Source organism: Ochotona princeps, chromosome 6, assembly GCF_030435755.1.
Source record: "Ochotona princeps isolate mOchPri1 chromosome 6, mOchPri1.hap1, whole genome shotgun sequence".
In the NCBI taxonomy this organism is placed as follows: Eukaryota; Metazoa; Chordata; class Mammalia; order Lagomorpha; family Ochotonidae; genus Ochotona; species Ochotona princeps.
In genome coordinates, this window is record NC_080837.1 from 28,258,626 (window position 1) to 28,277,035 (window position 18,410).

The window sequence follows — 18,410 nt, forward strand, 5'->3', positions numbered from 1 at the left end:
TCACCTGCCTGGAACAAGTCCTAAACAGATAAAACATGTGAAGCACCGTTTTCAAGACACTGACCACCAGGTAACACAGGACAGTGAGCTCCAGGAGGCAGGGTACTTAAGGAGTGAATCCCTTGAACAGCTTACTGCCTACAGCAGTAAGAAAGGAGCAAAGCTTTGAGGCAGGGCCTGGTGCGCTCTCCTAGCTGAGGAACATAAGCTAGGTCCCTAAGGATCCAAGCAACCAGGAACACTTACAGGACAGAAGACAAGGGGAGAGAGCTGCCCAGAGCGGGACCCCAGGAGACGTGCAAAGGGTTGACATGACTATTCACCATGGCACTAGCGCACACACGATTCTTAGGAAACCACCTAGAGCAACAAAACGAGAAAGTATGAACCATGGATTATTAAGGTCTGTGAGATCATTTGGTCTGGCGTTGCCAAGGCAAACATGGGTGGCACTCAAAATTCAAAGTTGGTAATTTTATATGGCTTGCAAGTTAAGTTACAAAAACTTAAACTGCCTTTGGCAGACAAAAATGTTCCTACCCCTGATTCCAAAAGATTAGAGGCAACAGTGCCCATGTTCACGCAGGGATGGGAAACACAATCTATTCCAGCATCAAAATGAACAAAGTCAGAATTCACAGGGTCATAACCGGGGAGGAAATGCAGATGGATCGTGCTTTACTAATGAGGAAATAATTAGCCATCAGCTCATTGGAAAGTCAGATGGACAGAGAGAAGGGAAAACCAAAAAAGCTTTGTTTTGCTAGTTCACTCCCCAAGTGGCTGCAATGGCTCCAACTGAGCCGATCCAAAACCAGAAGCCAGAACCTTCTTCTGGATCTCCCACATGGGTACACGGTGCTGGATGGGAAGTGGAGCAGCTGGGACAGGAACCAGTGCCCATATGGGACCCTGCTGTGTGCAAAGTGAGGATTGAGTCACTAGGCTATCAAGCCGGATCCCCACCTAACAAATCTTACAGGAATCAAACTGCTCCTAATGTGGGGCAAGCACAGCAGAACACGGATTAGGCTGTTGTCTGCAATGCCAGCAACTCGTATGCGGCCAGTTGGAATCCCAGTTGCTCTGCTTCAGATGGAGCTCTCTTCTACTGCATCCAGGAAAGCAATGGAACATGGCCCAAGTATTCGGGCCATTGCACATACACGTCCAACCTAGAGAGCTCTTGGCTCCTGGGTCTGGTCCCGCCTAGGCCTGGCTGTTGCAGCCATTTGTTGTGCGAACCAGCAGGTGGAAGATGGCTAGTGCTCACTTATGCTTGCTAACTCTTTCAAATCAATCAACTAATCTCAAAAAAATGAATACACTATTTCCAAGGAGTTGAAGTATATTCCAAAAAGAAACTCAAACATATTTACAGTAATAGCCATCACCAAAATTTAAAACACCTCGCACTCAGTAAAAAATTACCTGAATCCAAAGAAGCAAGAAAAATCAATCTATAAGCAGGAGAAAAAAGGAAATTAACCCATCATAATCTACTTAACAAACACAGACAATAAGCTAACAGGTAAGGACATCAAAATAATTATTATCTATTCAAATATTTAAAGAGACATAAAATTTTTATACTGTTTACTTTCATTCATTTGAAAAACACAGTTACAGAGAAAGAGAGAAATATTTTTCATCTGCTGTTTCATTCCTTAAATTGAAAAGCTAGGGCTGGACCAGGCCAAAGCCAGGAATGGCATTTGGGCCTGTTGCGTGAGCACATGGCAAGGGCCCACGCACTTGAATCAGCACTGTCTGCCTCCCAGAGTGTGCGTTAGTGGGGAGCTGGATCAGAAACGGAGCAGCAATAAATTGAACCAGCACTCTAATATGAAACGCAAGCATTGCAAACAGTAGCCTAACTGTGCCACCCACTGTGCCACAGTGCTCACCCTTGGGAGATTTCTTTTAAAGAATAAAAAGGAACAAAGAACAAATGAGACAAACACAAAAGATACATCATGCTAACACTTAGCAGAAGAAAGCAAGATCGGCTCTGCTTATCTTAGACAAGATAGATTTTAGACCAAAGAATATTACCAGATAAAGAAGGTAATTTCTCAAAAATAGAGATAATTGATTAGAGGATAAAATAATCTTTAAGAAAGCTAATAACAGAGCCTCACAGCACATAATTCTGAAACAATTCAAAGCAGTACTCTGTTGAATGTAAATTACATACAGAAATGTTAGAGGGAAAGGACTATTCAAAGTCAGTAGAATTATCCGGGGAATGTTTCCCATAAAACCAGGTCTTAACGTAAGTGACAGAGAATTTATCTGGCTAACTCCTTACCCCAAAGGAGTACAAGCTGAATTATTTGGGACCTCTGTGGTAGCATAGCACATAAAGAAGCCACTACCTGTGCTGCTGGTATCCCATATAGGCACCTGTTCATGTCCACTTCCAATCCAGCTTCCTGTTAATCGCCTGAGAAAAGCCGTGCAAGATGGTCCAAGTGTTTGGACCACCGCCACCTATGTGGGAAGCTGCAGGAAACCCCTGGCTTTGGCCTGGCCCAGCACGGACCTTTGCAGCCATCTGGGGAGTGAACCAGGAGGCTGGAAGACAATCTCCGTCTCCTCTCTGCAATTTTGACCTTTAAATCAATCAATCAATCTTTTTCAACGTAAATTATTCAAAAGCTACCAGGCACTAGTCTGAAAAGGAGATGCTGACATCTATGTGACTAATTTAAGCAGTCCATTTCAATTATTAGCTTTTGTGCGGGGGAGACCATTTTTCAGAGGTATGCAAGTAATGGTTAGGATTCATACAGATAACCACAAATGTAAGAGCCAATTTTTATCTAGAATTTAGTGGAAACCAAATGCTTACTGGCAGTCAGATCATGTTGTTAAGACAGTGTATAACTACGATCTTTCTGGCTCAATAAAGCATCAGTAAACAAACTGTGCACTCAGAAGAGAGAGGGAAACCTCTTTTAGAACAAGAGGGAGTACCAGAAGATTTTTGGAAAGTAAAGATAACTAGGAAAAAATAAACTAGAAAGTACATGGCAAGTTGTCAGCTTAAAGCAATCCTGTTTAACTCACCTTTAGAAAAGCAGGGTGGGGCCTGCAGGATTCTTGGGAACGAACCTAAAGGCATTCCACTGTCAGCACAGGGAGGAAAAAGCAGCAATAGAGAAGTGTAGAAGGCTCTAGAGGTACAGAAGGCCTTACTTTAAGTGCTCTCCAAGGATCTACGAGATTCCAGCATGGGTGAGTCAACAGCTTGTTGGGAGCACTGCACGAGTGCCCTGCTCTAAAATAATGACTGGTTCAAGGCAAGGAGGCAGCAGGAAGACAGGAGGTCACAGGTGAGGCGGATCTGCCTCCTTTCCAGGGCCTGGCCAGTCAGGTAGCACCCAGTGGACCCACGGGAATGCAAGTGATGGGAGTGAGAGCTGAAATTGCTATGGCAATAAGTATAGTTATTGTTATTTTATAGGCTAGCCTGTTTTTGCAATTTTTTGGAGCATAGAAAATGTAGCTGTCTTAGCCGCTTTTATAATTTTTAGCTAGAGGAATTAAGGATGCTTCTATTAAAGAAAAGTGCTTTTGATTATTGTTTAATTGTTTATGGGGTTGTAGGGTTTGCAGTTGTAGGGGGATTTAATGTTTGAAACTTTTTGCCTTAGATCCTTATGTTCTTTTCTTTTGATGTACTTTCCCATTATGTGATAGATAAGTTGTGAAAATAAAATGTAGTAGGTAGGAATGTTTTACTGATTAGTAGGTAACCATCTGTGCCTCGGCCTTGGAGTTCTGGCTGTCACCTAATGGCTACTTCTGAAGAATGAATAATGGTTTGCTTTAAAGAAACTGATTATAGTAACTTATAGAATTATCTTTAAGAGCACCTGGTTGACCATGAAGTAAAAATTAATTGGACATCTGTGTATGCTGTTTTAGTTCTAAAGTTAAAGATAAAAAATCAAACGTTTGTGCAGAGGCTAGTGATGTGTCTAAGTAAATAAAAAGGACAGCTTCTTTTGGAAAAAAAAGCTTAGCAAGAACACACCAAGTGTCAGTGTCTGTGTCTTTCTTTATCGCCGACGCCACGCACCCTTCCCGAGCTCCGAACTCTCGGCTGGAGCTGGACTCCGGCAAGTGGCGCCTAACGTGAGGGCTCGACGAAGGTAAGTCTTTTTTTTTTTTTTCTCTCTTTTGCTCTTTGCGGCGTGGATAGGACTTCACCCAGGGTGCTGCAGGCCCCCTGACAGAAGGTCAGGTTAGGAGGGGTGAATAGTCAGAACATTTCTTGAGAAGCTTTGTACCCTCTGTTGCTATAGAGTAAAAATGGGACAGAGTGCATCCAGTGACAGAAGCCTGTACGCTGATATTATTAAGCATACTTTACAAAAGAAAGGCATTAAGGTTAGTAAAAAAGAGCTTTCAGGATTTTTGCAGTTTATACGGACAGTTAGTCCTTGGTTCCCAGAGGAAGGAACTTTAGATTTACAGACATGGGATCAAGTAGGGAATGACATTAAGAAGTGGTATCAGAGCCACGGGGGGGCTGACATGCCTTCCTCAACCTATGCTATTTGGACGGTATTGAGACAAACACTGGATACGGGGAAAGATGCTTATGCCCCGTCCTCCCCGACTGCTCCACCTATGGAACACACTCCCTTGATTAATCGTAAAAAGGGAGGCTCAGGTTCTACTTATGGCTCTATGGAAAGTGTCCATCTTGAAGATAAGGTAAACTATTGTAAAAACGATCAGGAAGGCTTATCAGATGAGGAAGAAGATCTTTTAAAACCAGAAACATTTAAATCAGGAGTTAAGGATCATAAAAAAGAGCAGACAGTTGAATTATATGAAAAAGGGCGGACAGTTGAATTACATGATGGATGGTCTCCTGCTGTTGATGATGGACCTCCGAGATATTCGGCTAAGCTTTGTGAGCCCATTCCAGCTAGACCAGATCCAGCAAAGATTGGCTTTAGAGGAGCAATACAGCAGGCACATAAGGAAGGTGATTTTTTCTGTTTTCCTGTTGTCTATGAATGGGAAGAACCTGAATGGGAACCTTTGCCTTATAAGCTTCTTAAAGAATTAAAGCATGCTGTCTCTGACTACGGGCCAAACTCCCCGTACACTATGGCAATGGTGGAAGGACTAGCAGCAAAGTGGATGACTCCGTATGATTGGTTTCAGGTTGCTAAGGCTTGCCTCACCGGAGGAAACTTTCTTTTGTGGAAAATGGAATATGAGGAATTAGCTAAGGCAGAAGTAAAGTCTCATGGACCTGTGAGGCGTGGCAAGTTTCTTACGCTAGACATGCTTCTAGGACAGGGTACTCATCTTGGCGTTTCAGAACAACTTACTTTGCCTAAGGAGACATTACAGCTTATCTCCTCCCTGGCATTAGGAGCATGGAAACGCCTGCCATCTCCAGATCAAAAGTCTTCAGGTTTTGTAAATGTTAAGCAGAAGCCTGAGGAGCCTTTTGCAGACTTTGTAGCTCGACTCACCGAAGCAGTGAGCCGGACAGTAATTAACAATACAGCTACAGATCTCATAGTTAAACAGCTAGCTTTTGAAAATGCCACTCCAACTTGCCAGACCTTAATTCAGCCAGTGAGAAGGACAGGAGATTTGTCAGACTATGTTCGAGCTTGTGCTGAGGTAACTCCAACTTACATGCAAGGGTTAACTATCGCTGCAGCTCTTCAAGGCCAAACTGCTACTCACGTTTTAAAGAACATGAGAAGCAATCAAGGAAATAAAAAAGGAAGCAATTGTTATTCCTGTGGTGGAGTAGGGCATTTTAGCCACAGCTGTCCCTCCAAAAATTTGCCTCAAAATTTCAGACAGGAAAAAACTTATGTGGACAATCCTAAACCTAATATAAATCCTCCTCACACTCTTTGCCCGCGATGTGAAAAAGGATTTCATTGGCAGAAGGATTGTCGATCTAAACTTCACAAGAATGGGACTGTTTTATTACCTCAAAGCCAATTTAATTTGAGTAATCAGCCTGTCCAAGCTCAGATGCAGGGAAACGGGAGGCGGGCCCAGTCCCGGGCCCCCCAAATAATGGGGACACTACAGACTTCAGTCAACCCTTTCCTGCAGCCAGGCGGGTCTCAGACCTTCAGCGTGCCACCCCAGGCAGCGCAGGACTGGACCTCAGCTCCTCCACCTCAGCAATATTAACCCCTGACTCGCCAGTTGTTTGCTTGGCCACTGGAGTTTTTGGACCTTTGCCAGTAGGCACTATGGGACTTATTTTAGGGAGAAGCTCCACCTCTCTACAAGGAATCCAAGTTATTCCTGGGGTAGTGGATGCTGACTATTCTGGTGAAATTCAAGTCATGATAGGGCCACCAACAAAAACTGTTCTTATACATCCTGGTCAAAGAATTGCACAGTTAATTATTATGCCTTATTTTAACATGGGCAGATCAGCATCTCAGCTTCCTCGAGGTAAAAATGCATTTGGCTCTAGCAATGCAGCCTTTTGGATTCAGGAAATTCAGACTCAGCGACCTACTAAAGTATTAGAAATTCAAGGGAGAAAGTTTCTTGGACTGATGGACACAGGAGCTGATGTATCTTGTATAGCTGGGAAAGACTGGCCCTCTTCCTGGCCTACTCAAATGACTCCCTCGCATCTTGTAGGTCTTGGTCATGCCTCTAATGTAGCTAAAAGTTCCCAAGTCCTGCCTTGGTCAGATGGGGAACAGCAAGGAACCTTTTCCCCTTACGTTGTGCCGTCCCTCCCCATCTCCTTATGGGGAAGGGATGTCATGGCACAAATGGGCCTTTTACTTGTGAGTCCTAATGAGCTTGTGACCTCACAAATGCTGAAAATGGGTTTCCATCCTGGTAAAGGCCTGGGTAAGTCTCTTCAAGGAAGGACATGTCCTGTCTCCATACGACCAAAGCATAACAAAGCAGGCTTAGGATATCAGGATTTTTTATCGGGGCCACTGTCCAAATAACAGCAGACCCTTTAATATGGACCTCTTCCACGCCTGTGTGGGTAGAGCAGTGGCCCCTAACCTCAGAAAAATTACAGGCAGCATCTCAGTTAATCAATGAACAACTTTTATTAGGACATTTAGAACCTTCTACTAGTCCTTGGAATACTCCAATTTTTGTCATTAAGAAAAAATCAGGGAAGTGGAGATTACTTCAGGATTTAAGGAAAATTAATGCTGTTATGGAGCCCATGGGAGCTCTTCAGCCAGGTTTGCCCTCCCCCGTTGCTGTTCCGAGGGGAGATAATATTATTGTTGTTGATTTACAAGACTGTTTTTTTACCATTCCTCTACACCCAAATGATAGGCCTAAATTTGCTTTTAGCCTGCCTTCCACTAATTTGAAACGGCCTTTTCAACGGTTTCAATGGAAAGTTCTGCCCCAAGGTATGAAAAACAGTCCAACCTTGTGTCAGAAATTTGTGGATTTAGCCTTACAGCAGTTTAGGGAGAAATTTCCAACAATTTATGTTATTCACTATATGGATGATATATTGATTTCTCACAAGGACAGCTTTTTTACAAACAGCCCTTACTCAATTAATCGAAGTTTTGACCAATCATGGCCTAATAATAGCTCCTGAAAAAATTCAAGTACAACATCCTTATAATTTTTTAGGACGGCAAATACATTCTAATTTCGTTTCACCCCAGATTTTACAGCTTAGGATGGATAATTTGACAACCCTTAATGATTTTCAAAAACTTCTGGGGGATATAAATTGGTTACGTCCTTATTTAAGATTAACTACTGCTGATCTTCAGCCTTTGTTCAATATACTAAGAGGAGACTCTAACCCACGGTCTCCACGATTATTGACAGACGAGGCAAAGAAAGCATTACAGTTGTTTGAATCTACATTATCTCAAAATAGAGTTCTTAGAATTGACTATAATCTCCCTTGGCAATTAGTTATTTTACCCACTGCTCATACTCCAACTGGATGCTTGTGGCAACAAGGACCTTTAGAGTGGCTGCACCTCCCTTCTATGCATAAAAAGGTTATTACTCCTTACTGTGTTTTAATTTCTACCTTAATCACAAAAGGACGTTATAGGAGTAAGGAATTGTTTGGTAAAGATGTAGATGAAATAATCATTCCTTATAGTTCTGAGCAGCTTACTTACTTAATATCAGAGGATGAGACATGGCAAATTGCACTTTTAACCTTTGTTGGAAAAATTTCACATCATTTGCCCCCAAATCCGCTTTTACATTTTATTAAAAGCCATCCTGTTATATTTCAAAAAACTTGTTCCTCAACTCCTGTGCCTCAGCCTGCTTCCTTAGTCTTTACAGATGGGTCATCAAATGGAATGGCTTCTTTAATTATAGATTCTCAAAAAATGTCCTTTAAGACAGAGGAGAAATCGGCTCAGAGAGTGGAACTTTGTGCTGTTATTGAGGCATTTAAGCGCTTGAAGCATGTTGCTTTTAACCTTTACACAGATTCATCTTATATTGCCACTCTTTTCCCACATATAGAGACTACTCCTTTAACTGGCAGCCACACTGCCATCATTGCCTTGCTTACCCAGTTACAGGAACTAATTTATCTTAGAAACTTGCCTTTTTTTGTCGGACATGTGAGAGCCCATTCTAATCTTCCCGGACCGGTGCATGAGAGCAATGCACTTGCTGACTCTCTAACTAAAACTCTGGTGGGTACAGTTCAGGCTGCAAAAGAAAATCATGCTCTTCACCATCAAAATGCTACTGCACTCAGATTCCAATTTCGTCTGCCCCGTGAGGCGGCTCGAGCCATTGTGCGAGAATGTGCAGTTTGTCCTGAGGTGCACCCCGCCCCTAAGATGGGAGTTAATCCTAGAGGTTTGCGGCCTAATGATTTATGGCAGATGGATGTTACCCACATTGCCAGCTTTGGACGAGTAGCATATGTGCATGTTGTTGTTGACACTTTTTCACATATAATCTGGGCTACGGCTCGAACTGGGGAAGCAGTTAAGGATGTCACACAGCATTTATGTGCTTGTTTTGCAGTGCTCGGTTGTCCTAAAGCTATAAAGACAGATAATGCTCCAGCATATACTTCTAAGGCATTTCAATCATTTTGCTCTATGTTTTCTATTTCTCACTCCACTGGAATTCCTTATAACCCCCAAGGTCAAGCTATAGTTGAGCGTTCTAATCAGATTTTAAAAACTCAAATATCCAAATTACAGCAGGGTGAATTCAAACATTCATCACCTCATTATATTTTAAATCATGCCTTATTTGTGCTTAACCATCTTAATTTGGATCAAAATGGTGAAAGCTCATTCTCTCGACATTGTTCTCATATTGGATCCTCCCCTAAGCCTCTGGTGAAATGGAAGGACGTCCTTACAGGCCAGTGGAAAGGACCTGATTTCCTTTTAACCTCCGGAAGAGGATATGCTTGTGTTTTCCCACAGGACTCAGACTCTCCAATTTGGATTCCAGATCGACTAATTAGGCATCATGTCCAGCCTTCCTTAACTTCTGAGGCCCCCACCACGGTCAAAACATCCGTCCCGCAAGAGACATCATCCACCGTCACCCCTGGCAACACCTCCACCCCAGATACCTGTGAAATGTCCACCTGAGTCATCTCCTGAGAACCTTGAGCCTAATAAACCTGATTTGTCAGCCACTGAAGAATTCCTCCCGATCCTCATGTCCGGTCTACAGCTTCAGCCTCCTCCTACTTCACATCCACAAGCAGCGTCTACACGCAGAGTCTCTCCTCCTACTTGGGGCCAGGTCAAAGCCCTAACCTCTTCAGCCCAACGGATGGTAATTTCTCAACAACGCCCTTGCACTCCTGATAATTTGTTTGTCGCCATGCTTGCCATCCTCACGGTTCAGGTGGGTTTCCTACCCATGGCCGCTGCCCACCAATATTGGGCCTATATTCCCGACCCTCCTTTACTCCATCCAACCACATGGAATTATCAGGAGATTAAGGTATTTACTTCTGACTCCTCCCTTATGGGAGGCAGTCAGGACTCCTTTGTTACTCACAAGGTTTCCCAACCCTTTGATTATTATGGGCATGCAGATGCTTTACCTATTTGCTTTTCATCCCCAGGTGTCCTTCCTACCCCCGGCTGTGTTACTCTAACTCGTAGATTTGTCATTACAGACTCCCCTAACCCTAATCAACCTCAAAACCCCTCAAGTCATTTAAAACCCTGGCAACAGAAACAACTGCTCTGGATTCTTAGTTTTGCTTCTGTTACAGATTTTTCGACACCTAAAGGTGCTAAACCTCACCCTTCTGTTTCTGCCCCTTCATCTATTGCAGCTTGTCAACCTCCTGCTGACCTTCCTCATGCCTGGGACCACATTAATTCCTACACAGGCTACCCAACCTGGTATCAGTGTGTGTTTCCTGACAAAAGTACTTCTTTTCAGGTACCTAATGACACCAACCTCATATATGAATGGTCCACCTCCACTCCTCATGATAATTTCCTTCCATATTTTAATTCATTGACAAATCATTTTAATTGGTCTAATAACTTTCTTCCACCTTCCACAGTCATTAATCACTGGTATAATCCTGGATGGATAACTCCTATTTTTTTACTTCTTCCTTCTAACCATTCTATTCCTCAGCCCCATCTATACAAATTATTTGCAGCAACAGATTCAGTCATTTTTCGACGCCCCTTTAAATCACCAGTTTCCAAAAATGTACGTGCTTGCCTTCCCTCTCCTTTTCTTATCCTCACAAAGGGACCCTTAGGTTCCCTCTCCATTACCAGAAATGGTTCTGTATACACTGTAATTTGTACTAAGTGTATTGTTACTAATTGTCTTAATTCTTCCCTGACGCCTGGTACTTTTGTTATCTTAAGAAGGCCCTCATATGTAATGTTACCTGTAAACTTGACTGAACCATGGTATGATGATGCCGCTCTTTATGCATTGGAATCAATTTCTACAGCTTTATCCCGTCCTAAACGCTTTGTGGTTTCCTTATTTTTAGGTCTCACAGCCTTTATTACCCTTATTGGATCTCTTGCAGCTTCAGCGACTGCCTTAACACAACAAGTTCATACAGCTCATCATGTTAATACTCTTTCTCGTAATGTTAGCCTTGCATTATTTACCCAGGAAAGTATTGATAAAGATTTAGAGGCTAAGATTAATGCATTAGAGGAAGCAGTGATTTATATTGGCAATGAAATTCAACACTTAAAAACTAGATTTGGTGCCACTTGCCACAGTATTCATAAATGGATCTGTGTCACTCCTCTACCTTATAATGACTCACATGTCTCTTGGAATGATGTTAAGACTCATCTCCAAGGTGTATGGAATAGCACTTCTACTACTTTTAGCATCCAGCAGTTACATGCCCAGATTTCTGCCATCTCTCACTCTCATCTTCAGGCCCTTTCCACGAGAGGCGTTGCTAACCAATTTTTACAATCCCTTTCATCTTTTATTTCTAATAAGACATTTTCTTCATTCTTTACTAATTTGGGAATCACGCTGATTGTTCTCCTTTTTGTGTTGTTTCTTGGCCCGGTCATCTTCCGACGTTTGAGCTCCATGATTCAAGCCACTCGCAGAGAACTGCGCATCCTTCAGCTTAATAATAAGAAACGGGGAGATGCCGGGGTCCGTGCAGTGGGTGTGGACGGCATGAAGGTGTGAAGAAAACAGCTCCCCTGTGTGGCAAGGCCCGGTGAAAATCTCTCTCACCACCTTAGAAGAGGGCCTCCTTAATGTGCCACAGTGGGAACACTTGGGAGAAGACTTAAGGAGAGCCAATAACCAATGGCCTCTTCCCCCAGGGATAGGATAGCCCAATTGCTGATTTTACCCAGCTGCCATAGTTTATTTTCAGTTTAAAAGCCTTTAGAATTTCCCACTTGGTTTCTGATCATGATAATAAAAGCACCATAGAGTTTTATTTTTTTGTTAATAATGCTGGTTAGGTAGGGATTCATTTAACTTGTGGAACAGATTGCTCTTTTTCAGAAAATTGGAATACAATCGAGTACCCGCTGGCTGTGATGATGTGCGTGCCCACCTATTTTTCCAGACCAGCGGCAGTTAAAGAAGACCTATTTTTCCAGACCAGCGGCAGTTAAAGAAGACCTGTCAGTCCTCCTGTGACCAGAGCACGACTTCGGGGTTACCGCTGCCATTGTGACAGCAATAGCTACAGCTGCCGCTACTGACGCCATGGCCATTGTGGCCCTGGTGACTGCTGTATTGGCAACTATGACTAGGCAGCCCTCTGTGGTTCTTCAGACACAGGAGCAGTTTAACCAACATATTTGGACTGACTTGCTAATTATGAACTGATGAGTGAACTTGATCTAAGAACAGGTGGACATGTTATCTGAGGAACTCTCAGTTTCCAACTTGCAGCTAATTTATGGAGAAGCTTTTTGGTTTATTTGTATGGGACTTGAAATGTTCTGTTTGATAATTTATACACTGATTGCTTGGGAAAGATTGTAACCATCTATGTCACCTGGGTGTACAATCTGTGGTCCGCTGGGGCAGACATTGGCTTGGGTTTGTGTCCCTTGGAGGGTTATTGTGCCTCGTGATCTTCCTGCATGTCTGGTTTATGTGCCTGAGACATTCGGCAAGATAATGCCATTATGCGACAGGACCTGATGGCCCTGGGAGCAGGGGCCTCCCCCCAGGTATGGTTAAGCATGCTAGACTGGTAGTCAAAGACGGGTAAGTATCCGATAAGGCTTTACCAACCTAAGACAGGCGCCGCGTTCACAGCTACGCGATTAGCCCATGACGGGTAAGGAGAGCCCTAACTCGGAACACCTAAGACAGGCACGGTCTCTTGCTTATTAAAACAAAAAGGGGGAGATGTTGGGAGCACTGCACGAGTGCCCTGCTCTAAAATAATGACTGGTTCAAGGCAAGGAGGCAGCAGGAAGACAGGAGGTCACAGGTGAGGCGGATCTGCCTCCTTTCCAGGGCCTGGCCAGTCAGGTAGCACCCAGTGGACCCACGGGAATGCAAGTGATGGGAGTGAGAGCTGAAATTGCTATGGCAATAAGTATAGTTATTGTTATTTTATAGGCTAGCCTGTTTTTGCAATTTTTTGGAGCATAGAAAATGTAGCTGTCTTAGCCGCTTTTATAATTTTTAGCTAGAGGAATTAAGGATGCTTCTATTAAAGAAAAGTGCTTTTGATTATTGTTTAATTGTTTATGGGGTTGTAGGGTTTGCAGTTGTAGGGGGATTTAATGTTTGAAACTTTTTGCCTTAGATCCTTATGTTCTTTTCTTTTGATGTACTTTCCCATTATGTGATAGATAAGTTGTGAAAATAAAATGTAGTAGGTAGGAATGTTTTACTGATTAGTAGGTAACCATCTGTGCCTCGGCCTTGGAGTTCTGGCTGTCACCTAATGGCTACTTCTGAAGAATGAATAATGGTTTGCTTTAAAGAAACTGATTATAGTAACTTATAGAATTATCTTTAAGAGCACCTGGTTGACCATGAAGTAAAAATTAATTGGACATCTGTGTATGCTGTTTTAGTTCTAAAGTTAAAGATAAAAAATCAAACGTTTGTGCAGAGGCTAGTGATGTGTCTAAGTAAATAAAAAGGACAGCTTCTTTTGGAAAAAAAAGCTTAGCAAGAACACACCAAGTGTCAGTGTCTGTGTCTTTCTTTATCGCCGACGCCACGCACCCTTCCCGAGCTCCGAACTCTCGGCTGGAGCTGGACTCCGGCAACAGCTCATAGGGGATTTGAGGGCTCGACCTATGTGTACACACAGGCTAAAGTGCACACAGCTCTGGCCCACCTAAGAAATAAGGGGAAATTTCCTTCTTTCCTGTTTTTTTTTTTTTAAAGATTTTTATTTTTATTGGAAAGGCAGATAAACAGAGGAGAAACAGAGAGATCTTTCATTTGCTGGTTCACTCCCAAGTGGCCACAACAGCCAGAGCTCAGCCAATCCGAACCCAGAAGCCAGGAGCTTCTTCCTGGTCTCCCAAGCAGGTGCACAGTACCAAAGTGTTAGGTCATCCTCTACTGGCTTACCCAGGCAACAAGCAGGGAGCAGCCAGGAAACAAATCAGCACCCATAGGGGACCCCAGCACATGCAAAGTGAGGATTTTGCTATTGAGGTATTGCACCAGACCCAAAGCAAAAATCTTAGTCTAGGTAAAGATGCAATACAATATTAGCAATTGGGAGATAAGGCACAATCTTACCATGAATTTCATGAAATTTGTCACTTAAGAGCTTAGAGAAATGGTTGTCCAGAGTTTTTTGTTTTTTAAAGATTTATTTATTTTTATTGGAAAAGTGGATATATATATAGAGAGAGGAGGAGGATCATCCACCCAATGATTCACTCACCAAGTGACCACAATGGCCAGTGCTGCGCCGATCTGAAGCCAGGAGCCAACGGCTTCTTCTGCGTCTCCCATGAGGGTGTAGGTCCCAAGGCTTTGGGCCATCCTCGACTGCTTTCCCAGGCCACAGGCAGGGAGGTGGATGGGAAGTGGAGCTGCCAGGACATGAACCAGCACCCATATGGGATCCCGACGCATTCAAGTGGAGGAATTTAACCACTAGGCCACCATGCCGGGCCCCAGAGTTTAATATTTGCTTTTGCTTCTTGAATCTGCCATCCTTGCCTTTGCCTCGACTCCTGGCTTTGGATTGGCACAGCTCTGGCCATTGTGGTCACTTGGGTAGTGAATCATTGGATGGACGATCTTCCTCTCTGTCTCTTCCCCTCTCTCTGTATATGTCTGACTTTGCAATAAAAATAAATCAATCTTAAAAAAAAAAACTCTGGACAACCATTTCTCTCAGCTCTTAAGTGACAAATTCATGAAATTCGTGGTAAGATAATGCCTTATCTTGGGCAGACCAAGTACTCACAACATGCAAAGGCACGATGGGAGATGATAATCTGTGCTGTGAATTTTCACTATTCCCAGGAATAAGAAGGAGCTGATGAATACCTCTTCTACCTTGTGTGGGTCTACACCTCAGCCATAAAGCTTTGCAAAATTTCAAAAAGAAGCGTAAAGAGCTGTACTTTTCCAACATTTTAACAATGTATATCTTCAAGTAAAAGGATCAACTGTATACTGAAATTGTGCTTTTACTGTTTGTAAATTGTGCTATTTCTTGTCTGGTTCTAATTACTCATCTGATCCTTCAGAGTGATTCCACTGTACCCATTAACAAGTCTGCTCCTCACAAGACAGTAAACCAAATACCCAAATCATGGTTTCATTCACAGAATGTTCAAGGAAGGCAGAACTCATTTACTAGATTAGAAGTGGTGTAGGTGGTTATCACTGGGAAGGAAAAGGAAAAACAAAGCGAAGTAGCATGACGGGGCATTCCAGAGATGCTGAGCCAATTCTTTGAATTTCTCTCTCCACATCCTGCTGGCTCTGTTTCTCTGGAGAATTCTAAGCACTACAAGTAGGAAAGGCACTGATTCTCTGCTGGAGATGAAAGGGAAATGAAAGAAAGAAGCAGAGGAGCTGGAGTGACAGACAACTTTGAAAAAGCCTGATGTGGAGCTGTGGACTACTGACTAAAAGTCATGCACTTGCCTTCCTTTATTAGAGAGTGGCAGAGCTCTACATGGAATGAATTTCCCAGCTTCCCTTGCAGCTGAAGAGTGGCTGCTGCAACACAGTGCTGGTCCCACTGCTGAGAAGCACTTCCTTCCCAAATAGAAAGCCAATGTGTCAATAAAAGAGGGCCCTGTGCTCTAAACCACTTTTTCTGCTTAGATTACTGTAACTCAGATGTAAAAACAGGACCTGGAAGAGCTGGTCACGGTCTCTGCTACTGCTGCCACCACGCCCCAGGACTTGTACATCTTAACTCAATGAATAGTGCAGATGGAAGCTGGCTCCCTAGGTCAACCTGTACTCTGGCCTGTTGTGAAAGCTGAGGGATCTGCACCATAAGTCACATACAGAATTGTGAAAAACAGAGCTGTACTCAGTCTCTGCTGAGGATACGTAAGAGGAAAAAAATTACCAAAGGTAATAATTATGAAGCATTAGCAATTACAATCATGAATTACTAAGGGTGTCTTTGATAATACGACATGACTGTTTCAGCATTCTACTTCACAGACAGATCTAGAACTGAGAAGTGCATCATTGTCTATAATTTACTAGCAGAGTTAAATTTCATCTCAGCATGTATCCAGATCTGTGGCAGTAGATAACTAAAGAGGGTTACACAAAGTCACTGTGCAATAAAAATCTCACTAATGAATACCTTAAAAAGTACTTACTGGTCAAGTGGATGGAAATGTAAATAAATAACCTAACAAGTTCTTAAGTCAACAGTACCACATCTTAAAGGCTACCAATGGGATGCCTCTAAAATATTCTGCCCATCATTCTCCTACAGAAAGAGAATCGAGTGCTGTCAGATGACTGACTTCACCATGCGGGCTTACCTTTCTTTTCTCCGGTGTAGGGCACGTAGTCTTCCCTGTCCTTGTGCTCCAGTGCTTCCTTTTCCAGATAGGACAGGAGGTGGTCCCTGTCAAATGGTCCTGTGGCAGACTTTGACGTCTGATTCTTCTGTCGAAACCCTGCAGGCAGGAGGGCATTCTGCCAAAGAGAGATGAATCAGCCAGTGTAACTGCCAAGAATGCCAACGCTCTATGCTTGCATACATTACCCATATCACAGAGAAGTACAGAACAGATGTGATACAGGTATTTACACTTAATAGTAGGATTTTAGGGGAGCAAAAACAAAGCACATTTTTATCAGGCAGAATTCCTTTATTACTAAAACAGATACATTCACTCCTATCTCCACAACCTAGAAAGTATTTTACTATCAGGAAACACTCATTAGGACAGTAACATAACAGAGTTCTCCTAATGCTTAATAATTGCTCAGTATGATCCAGCACAAGAGCTTAATTGGCTAATCCTCCACCTTCAAGCACGGGCATCCCATATGGGCACCAGTTCATACCCTAGCTGCTCCACTTCTCATTTAGTTCCCTGCCTGTGACCTAGGACAGCTCACGGCCCTGACTCTGTATCCACAAGGGAAACCCAGAAGCGGCGCCTGGATCCTGGCTTTGGACTGGCTCAGCTCTGGTCATTGCAGTCATCTGCTGCAGGAACCACAGGAGGTAAGATCTTTCTCTGTCTCTCCTCCTCTCAGAAAAGCTACCTTTCCAATGAAAATAAATAACAAATCTTAAAAAAATTAATTGTTGAGTATATATGAATGCACCAAGAATAAATTTCATATTAAATAACTATATACATGATAATCCTTCATAAAAACATCCATTTCATCATAATGACTTTCTCATGTTTACCCACGCAGTATATCAGGAAGTTAATATATTTACCTGTTGAAACCTGTGAAACCTTTGAAAGGTTTTACTTCTGTGTGCATGTATGTACGAACATGAGCATCAGGATATATCTGCAACAGTCACTGTTACTGCTTCATATGTCCCAAGCTATCCCTACGACACTGAGAGCAAGGGCCACGACCCTGGGTCTACATGTAGTTGAAGGTTTTGAGGGCAGAGAGACCAAGTGGCAGGTAAGGTGCAAGACAACGGATTAAAGTTGTCTTCTGTTGTGACTACCTTGACTTCTCATTAAACCAGGAATAACAAGAAGTGGCTAGGTAAAGTGAGCATCATCCTTCGGTCAAAAGCCAAAGAGGAAATACTGCTTTATCTCATATTTCTGCGGATTCCTTTGCTTGGAAAATGGGAGGCAGCCAGAGAGGTAGCACAAAAGGGCCAACTCTGTTTTACAACTTCCAATGTGGCAGTGATGCCAAATCTCATGGGTGGTATAAGACAACTCTTCACTAAAAAGGGGGATCTTACATAGCTAACGCTAACAGGAAATGTTCACTCATAACTAGAGTACTTCAATTCTGACCAGCAGTTGTAAAGATCCATAATAACATTCATAAAATTCACCTTTTCCTTCCTGTTTTACTTAATGATGCTTATTACATGCAGAGTTGACCTATAAAGATGAACCGTAATTGAGGTTTTGTTCCTAACGCTACACATATCAAGTATGCCTTGTCATACAAATTCTCCATCTGATCATATAAAAGAAACAAGGTTTTACCTCCAGACCTCTCCAAACAGTAACTACACATGAAGAATCATTCTCAGCCAACCTGCAGGCCCCATCTACCCTTACTTTCCAAGAACTCAGGCATCTTTTTCCTGTCTCCAACACCATTACTTTGGTACTTGGGCTGAACCTACCAACCACTCAAGCTTGCCTGGAATGTTATGTGAGCCTCCCAGCTGCCCTCCTTGAGTCAGCTGCCTGATAATTTTTCAACCCTCCCTCCCACCAGCACAATCCGTTACCTTGCCTCATCTCATACACTCTCACTCACTCTAGTCACACTAA

The 18,410-nt window shown here is 42.9% G+C and overlaps 1 protein-coding gene across 3 annotated transcripts in view; it reads right to left on the minus strand.

The window, feature by feature from the left end:
• TMOD3 (tropomodulin 3) overlaps nucleotides 1-18,410 on the minus strand; it is a 76,353-nt gene that overhangs the window by 26,310 nt on the left and 31,633 nt on the right. For all 3 annotated transcript variants that reach the window (XM_058665844.1, XM_058665845.1, XM_058665846.1), the window contains exon 3: nucleotides 16,449-16,605. In XM_058665844.1, coding sequence (XP_058521827.1) covers nucleotides 16,449-16,605 — 157 coding nt within the window. The remainder of the gene's footprint in view (nucleotides 1-16,448; nucleotides 16,606-18,410) is intronic.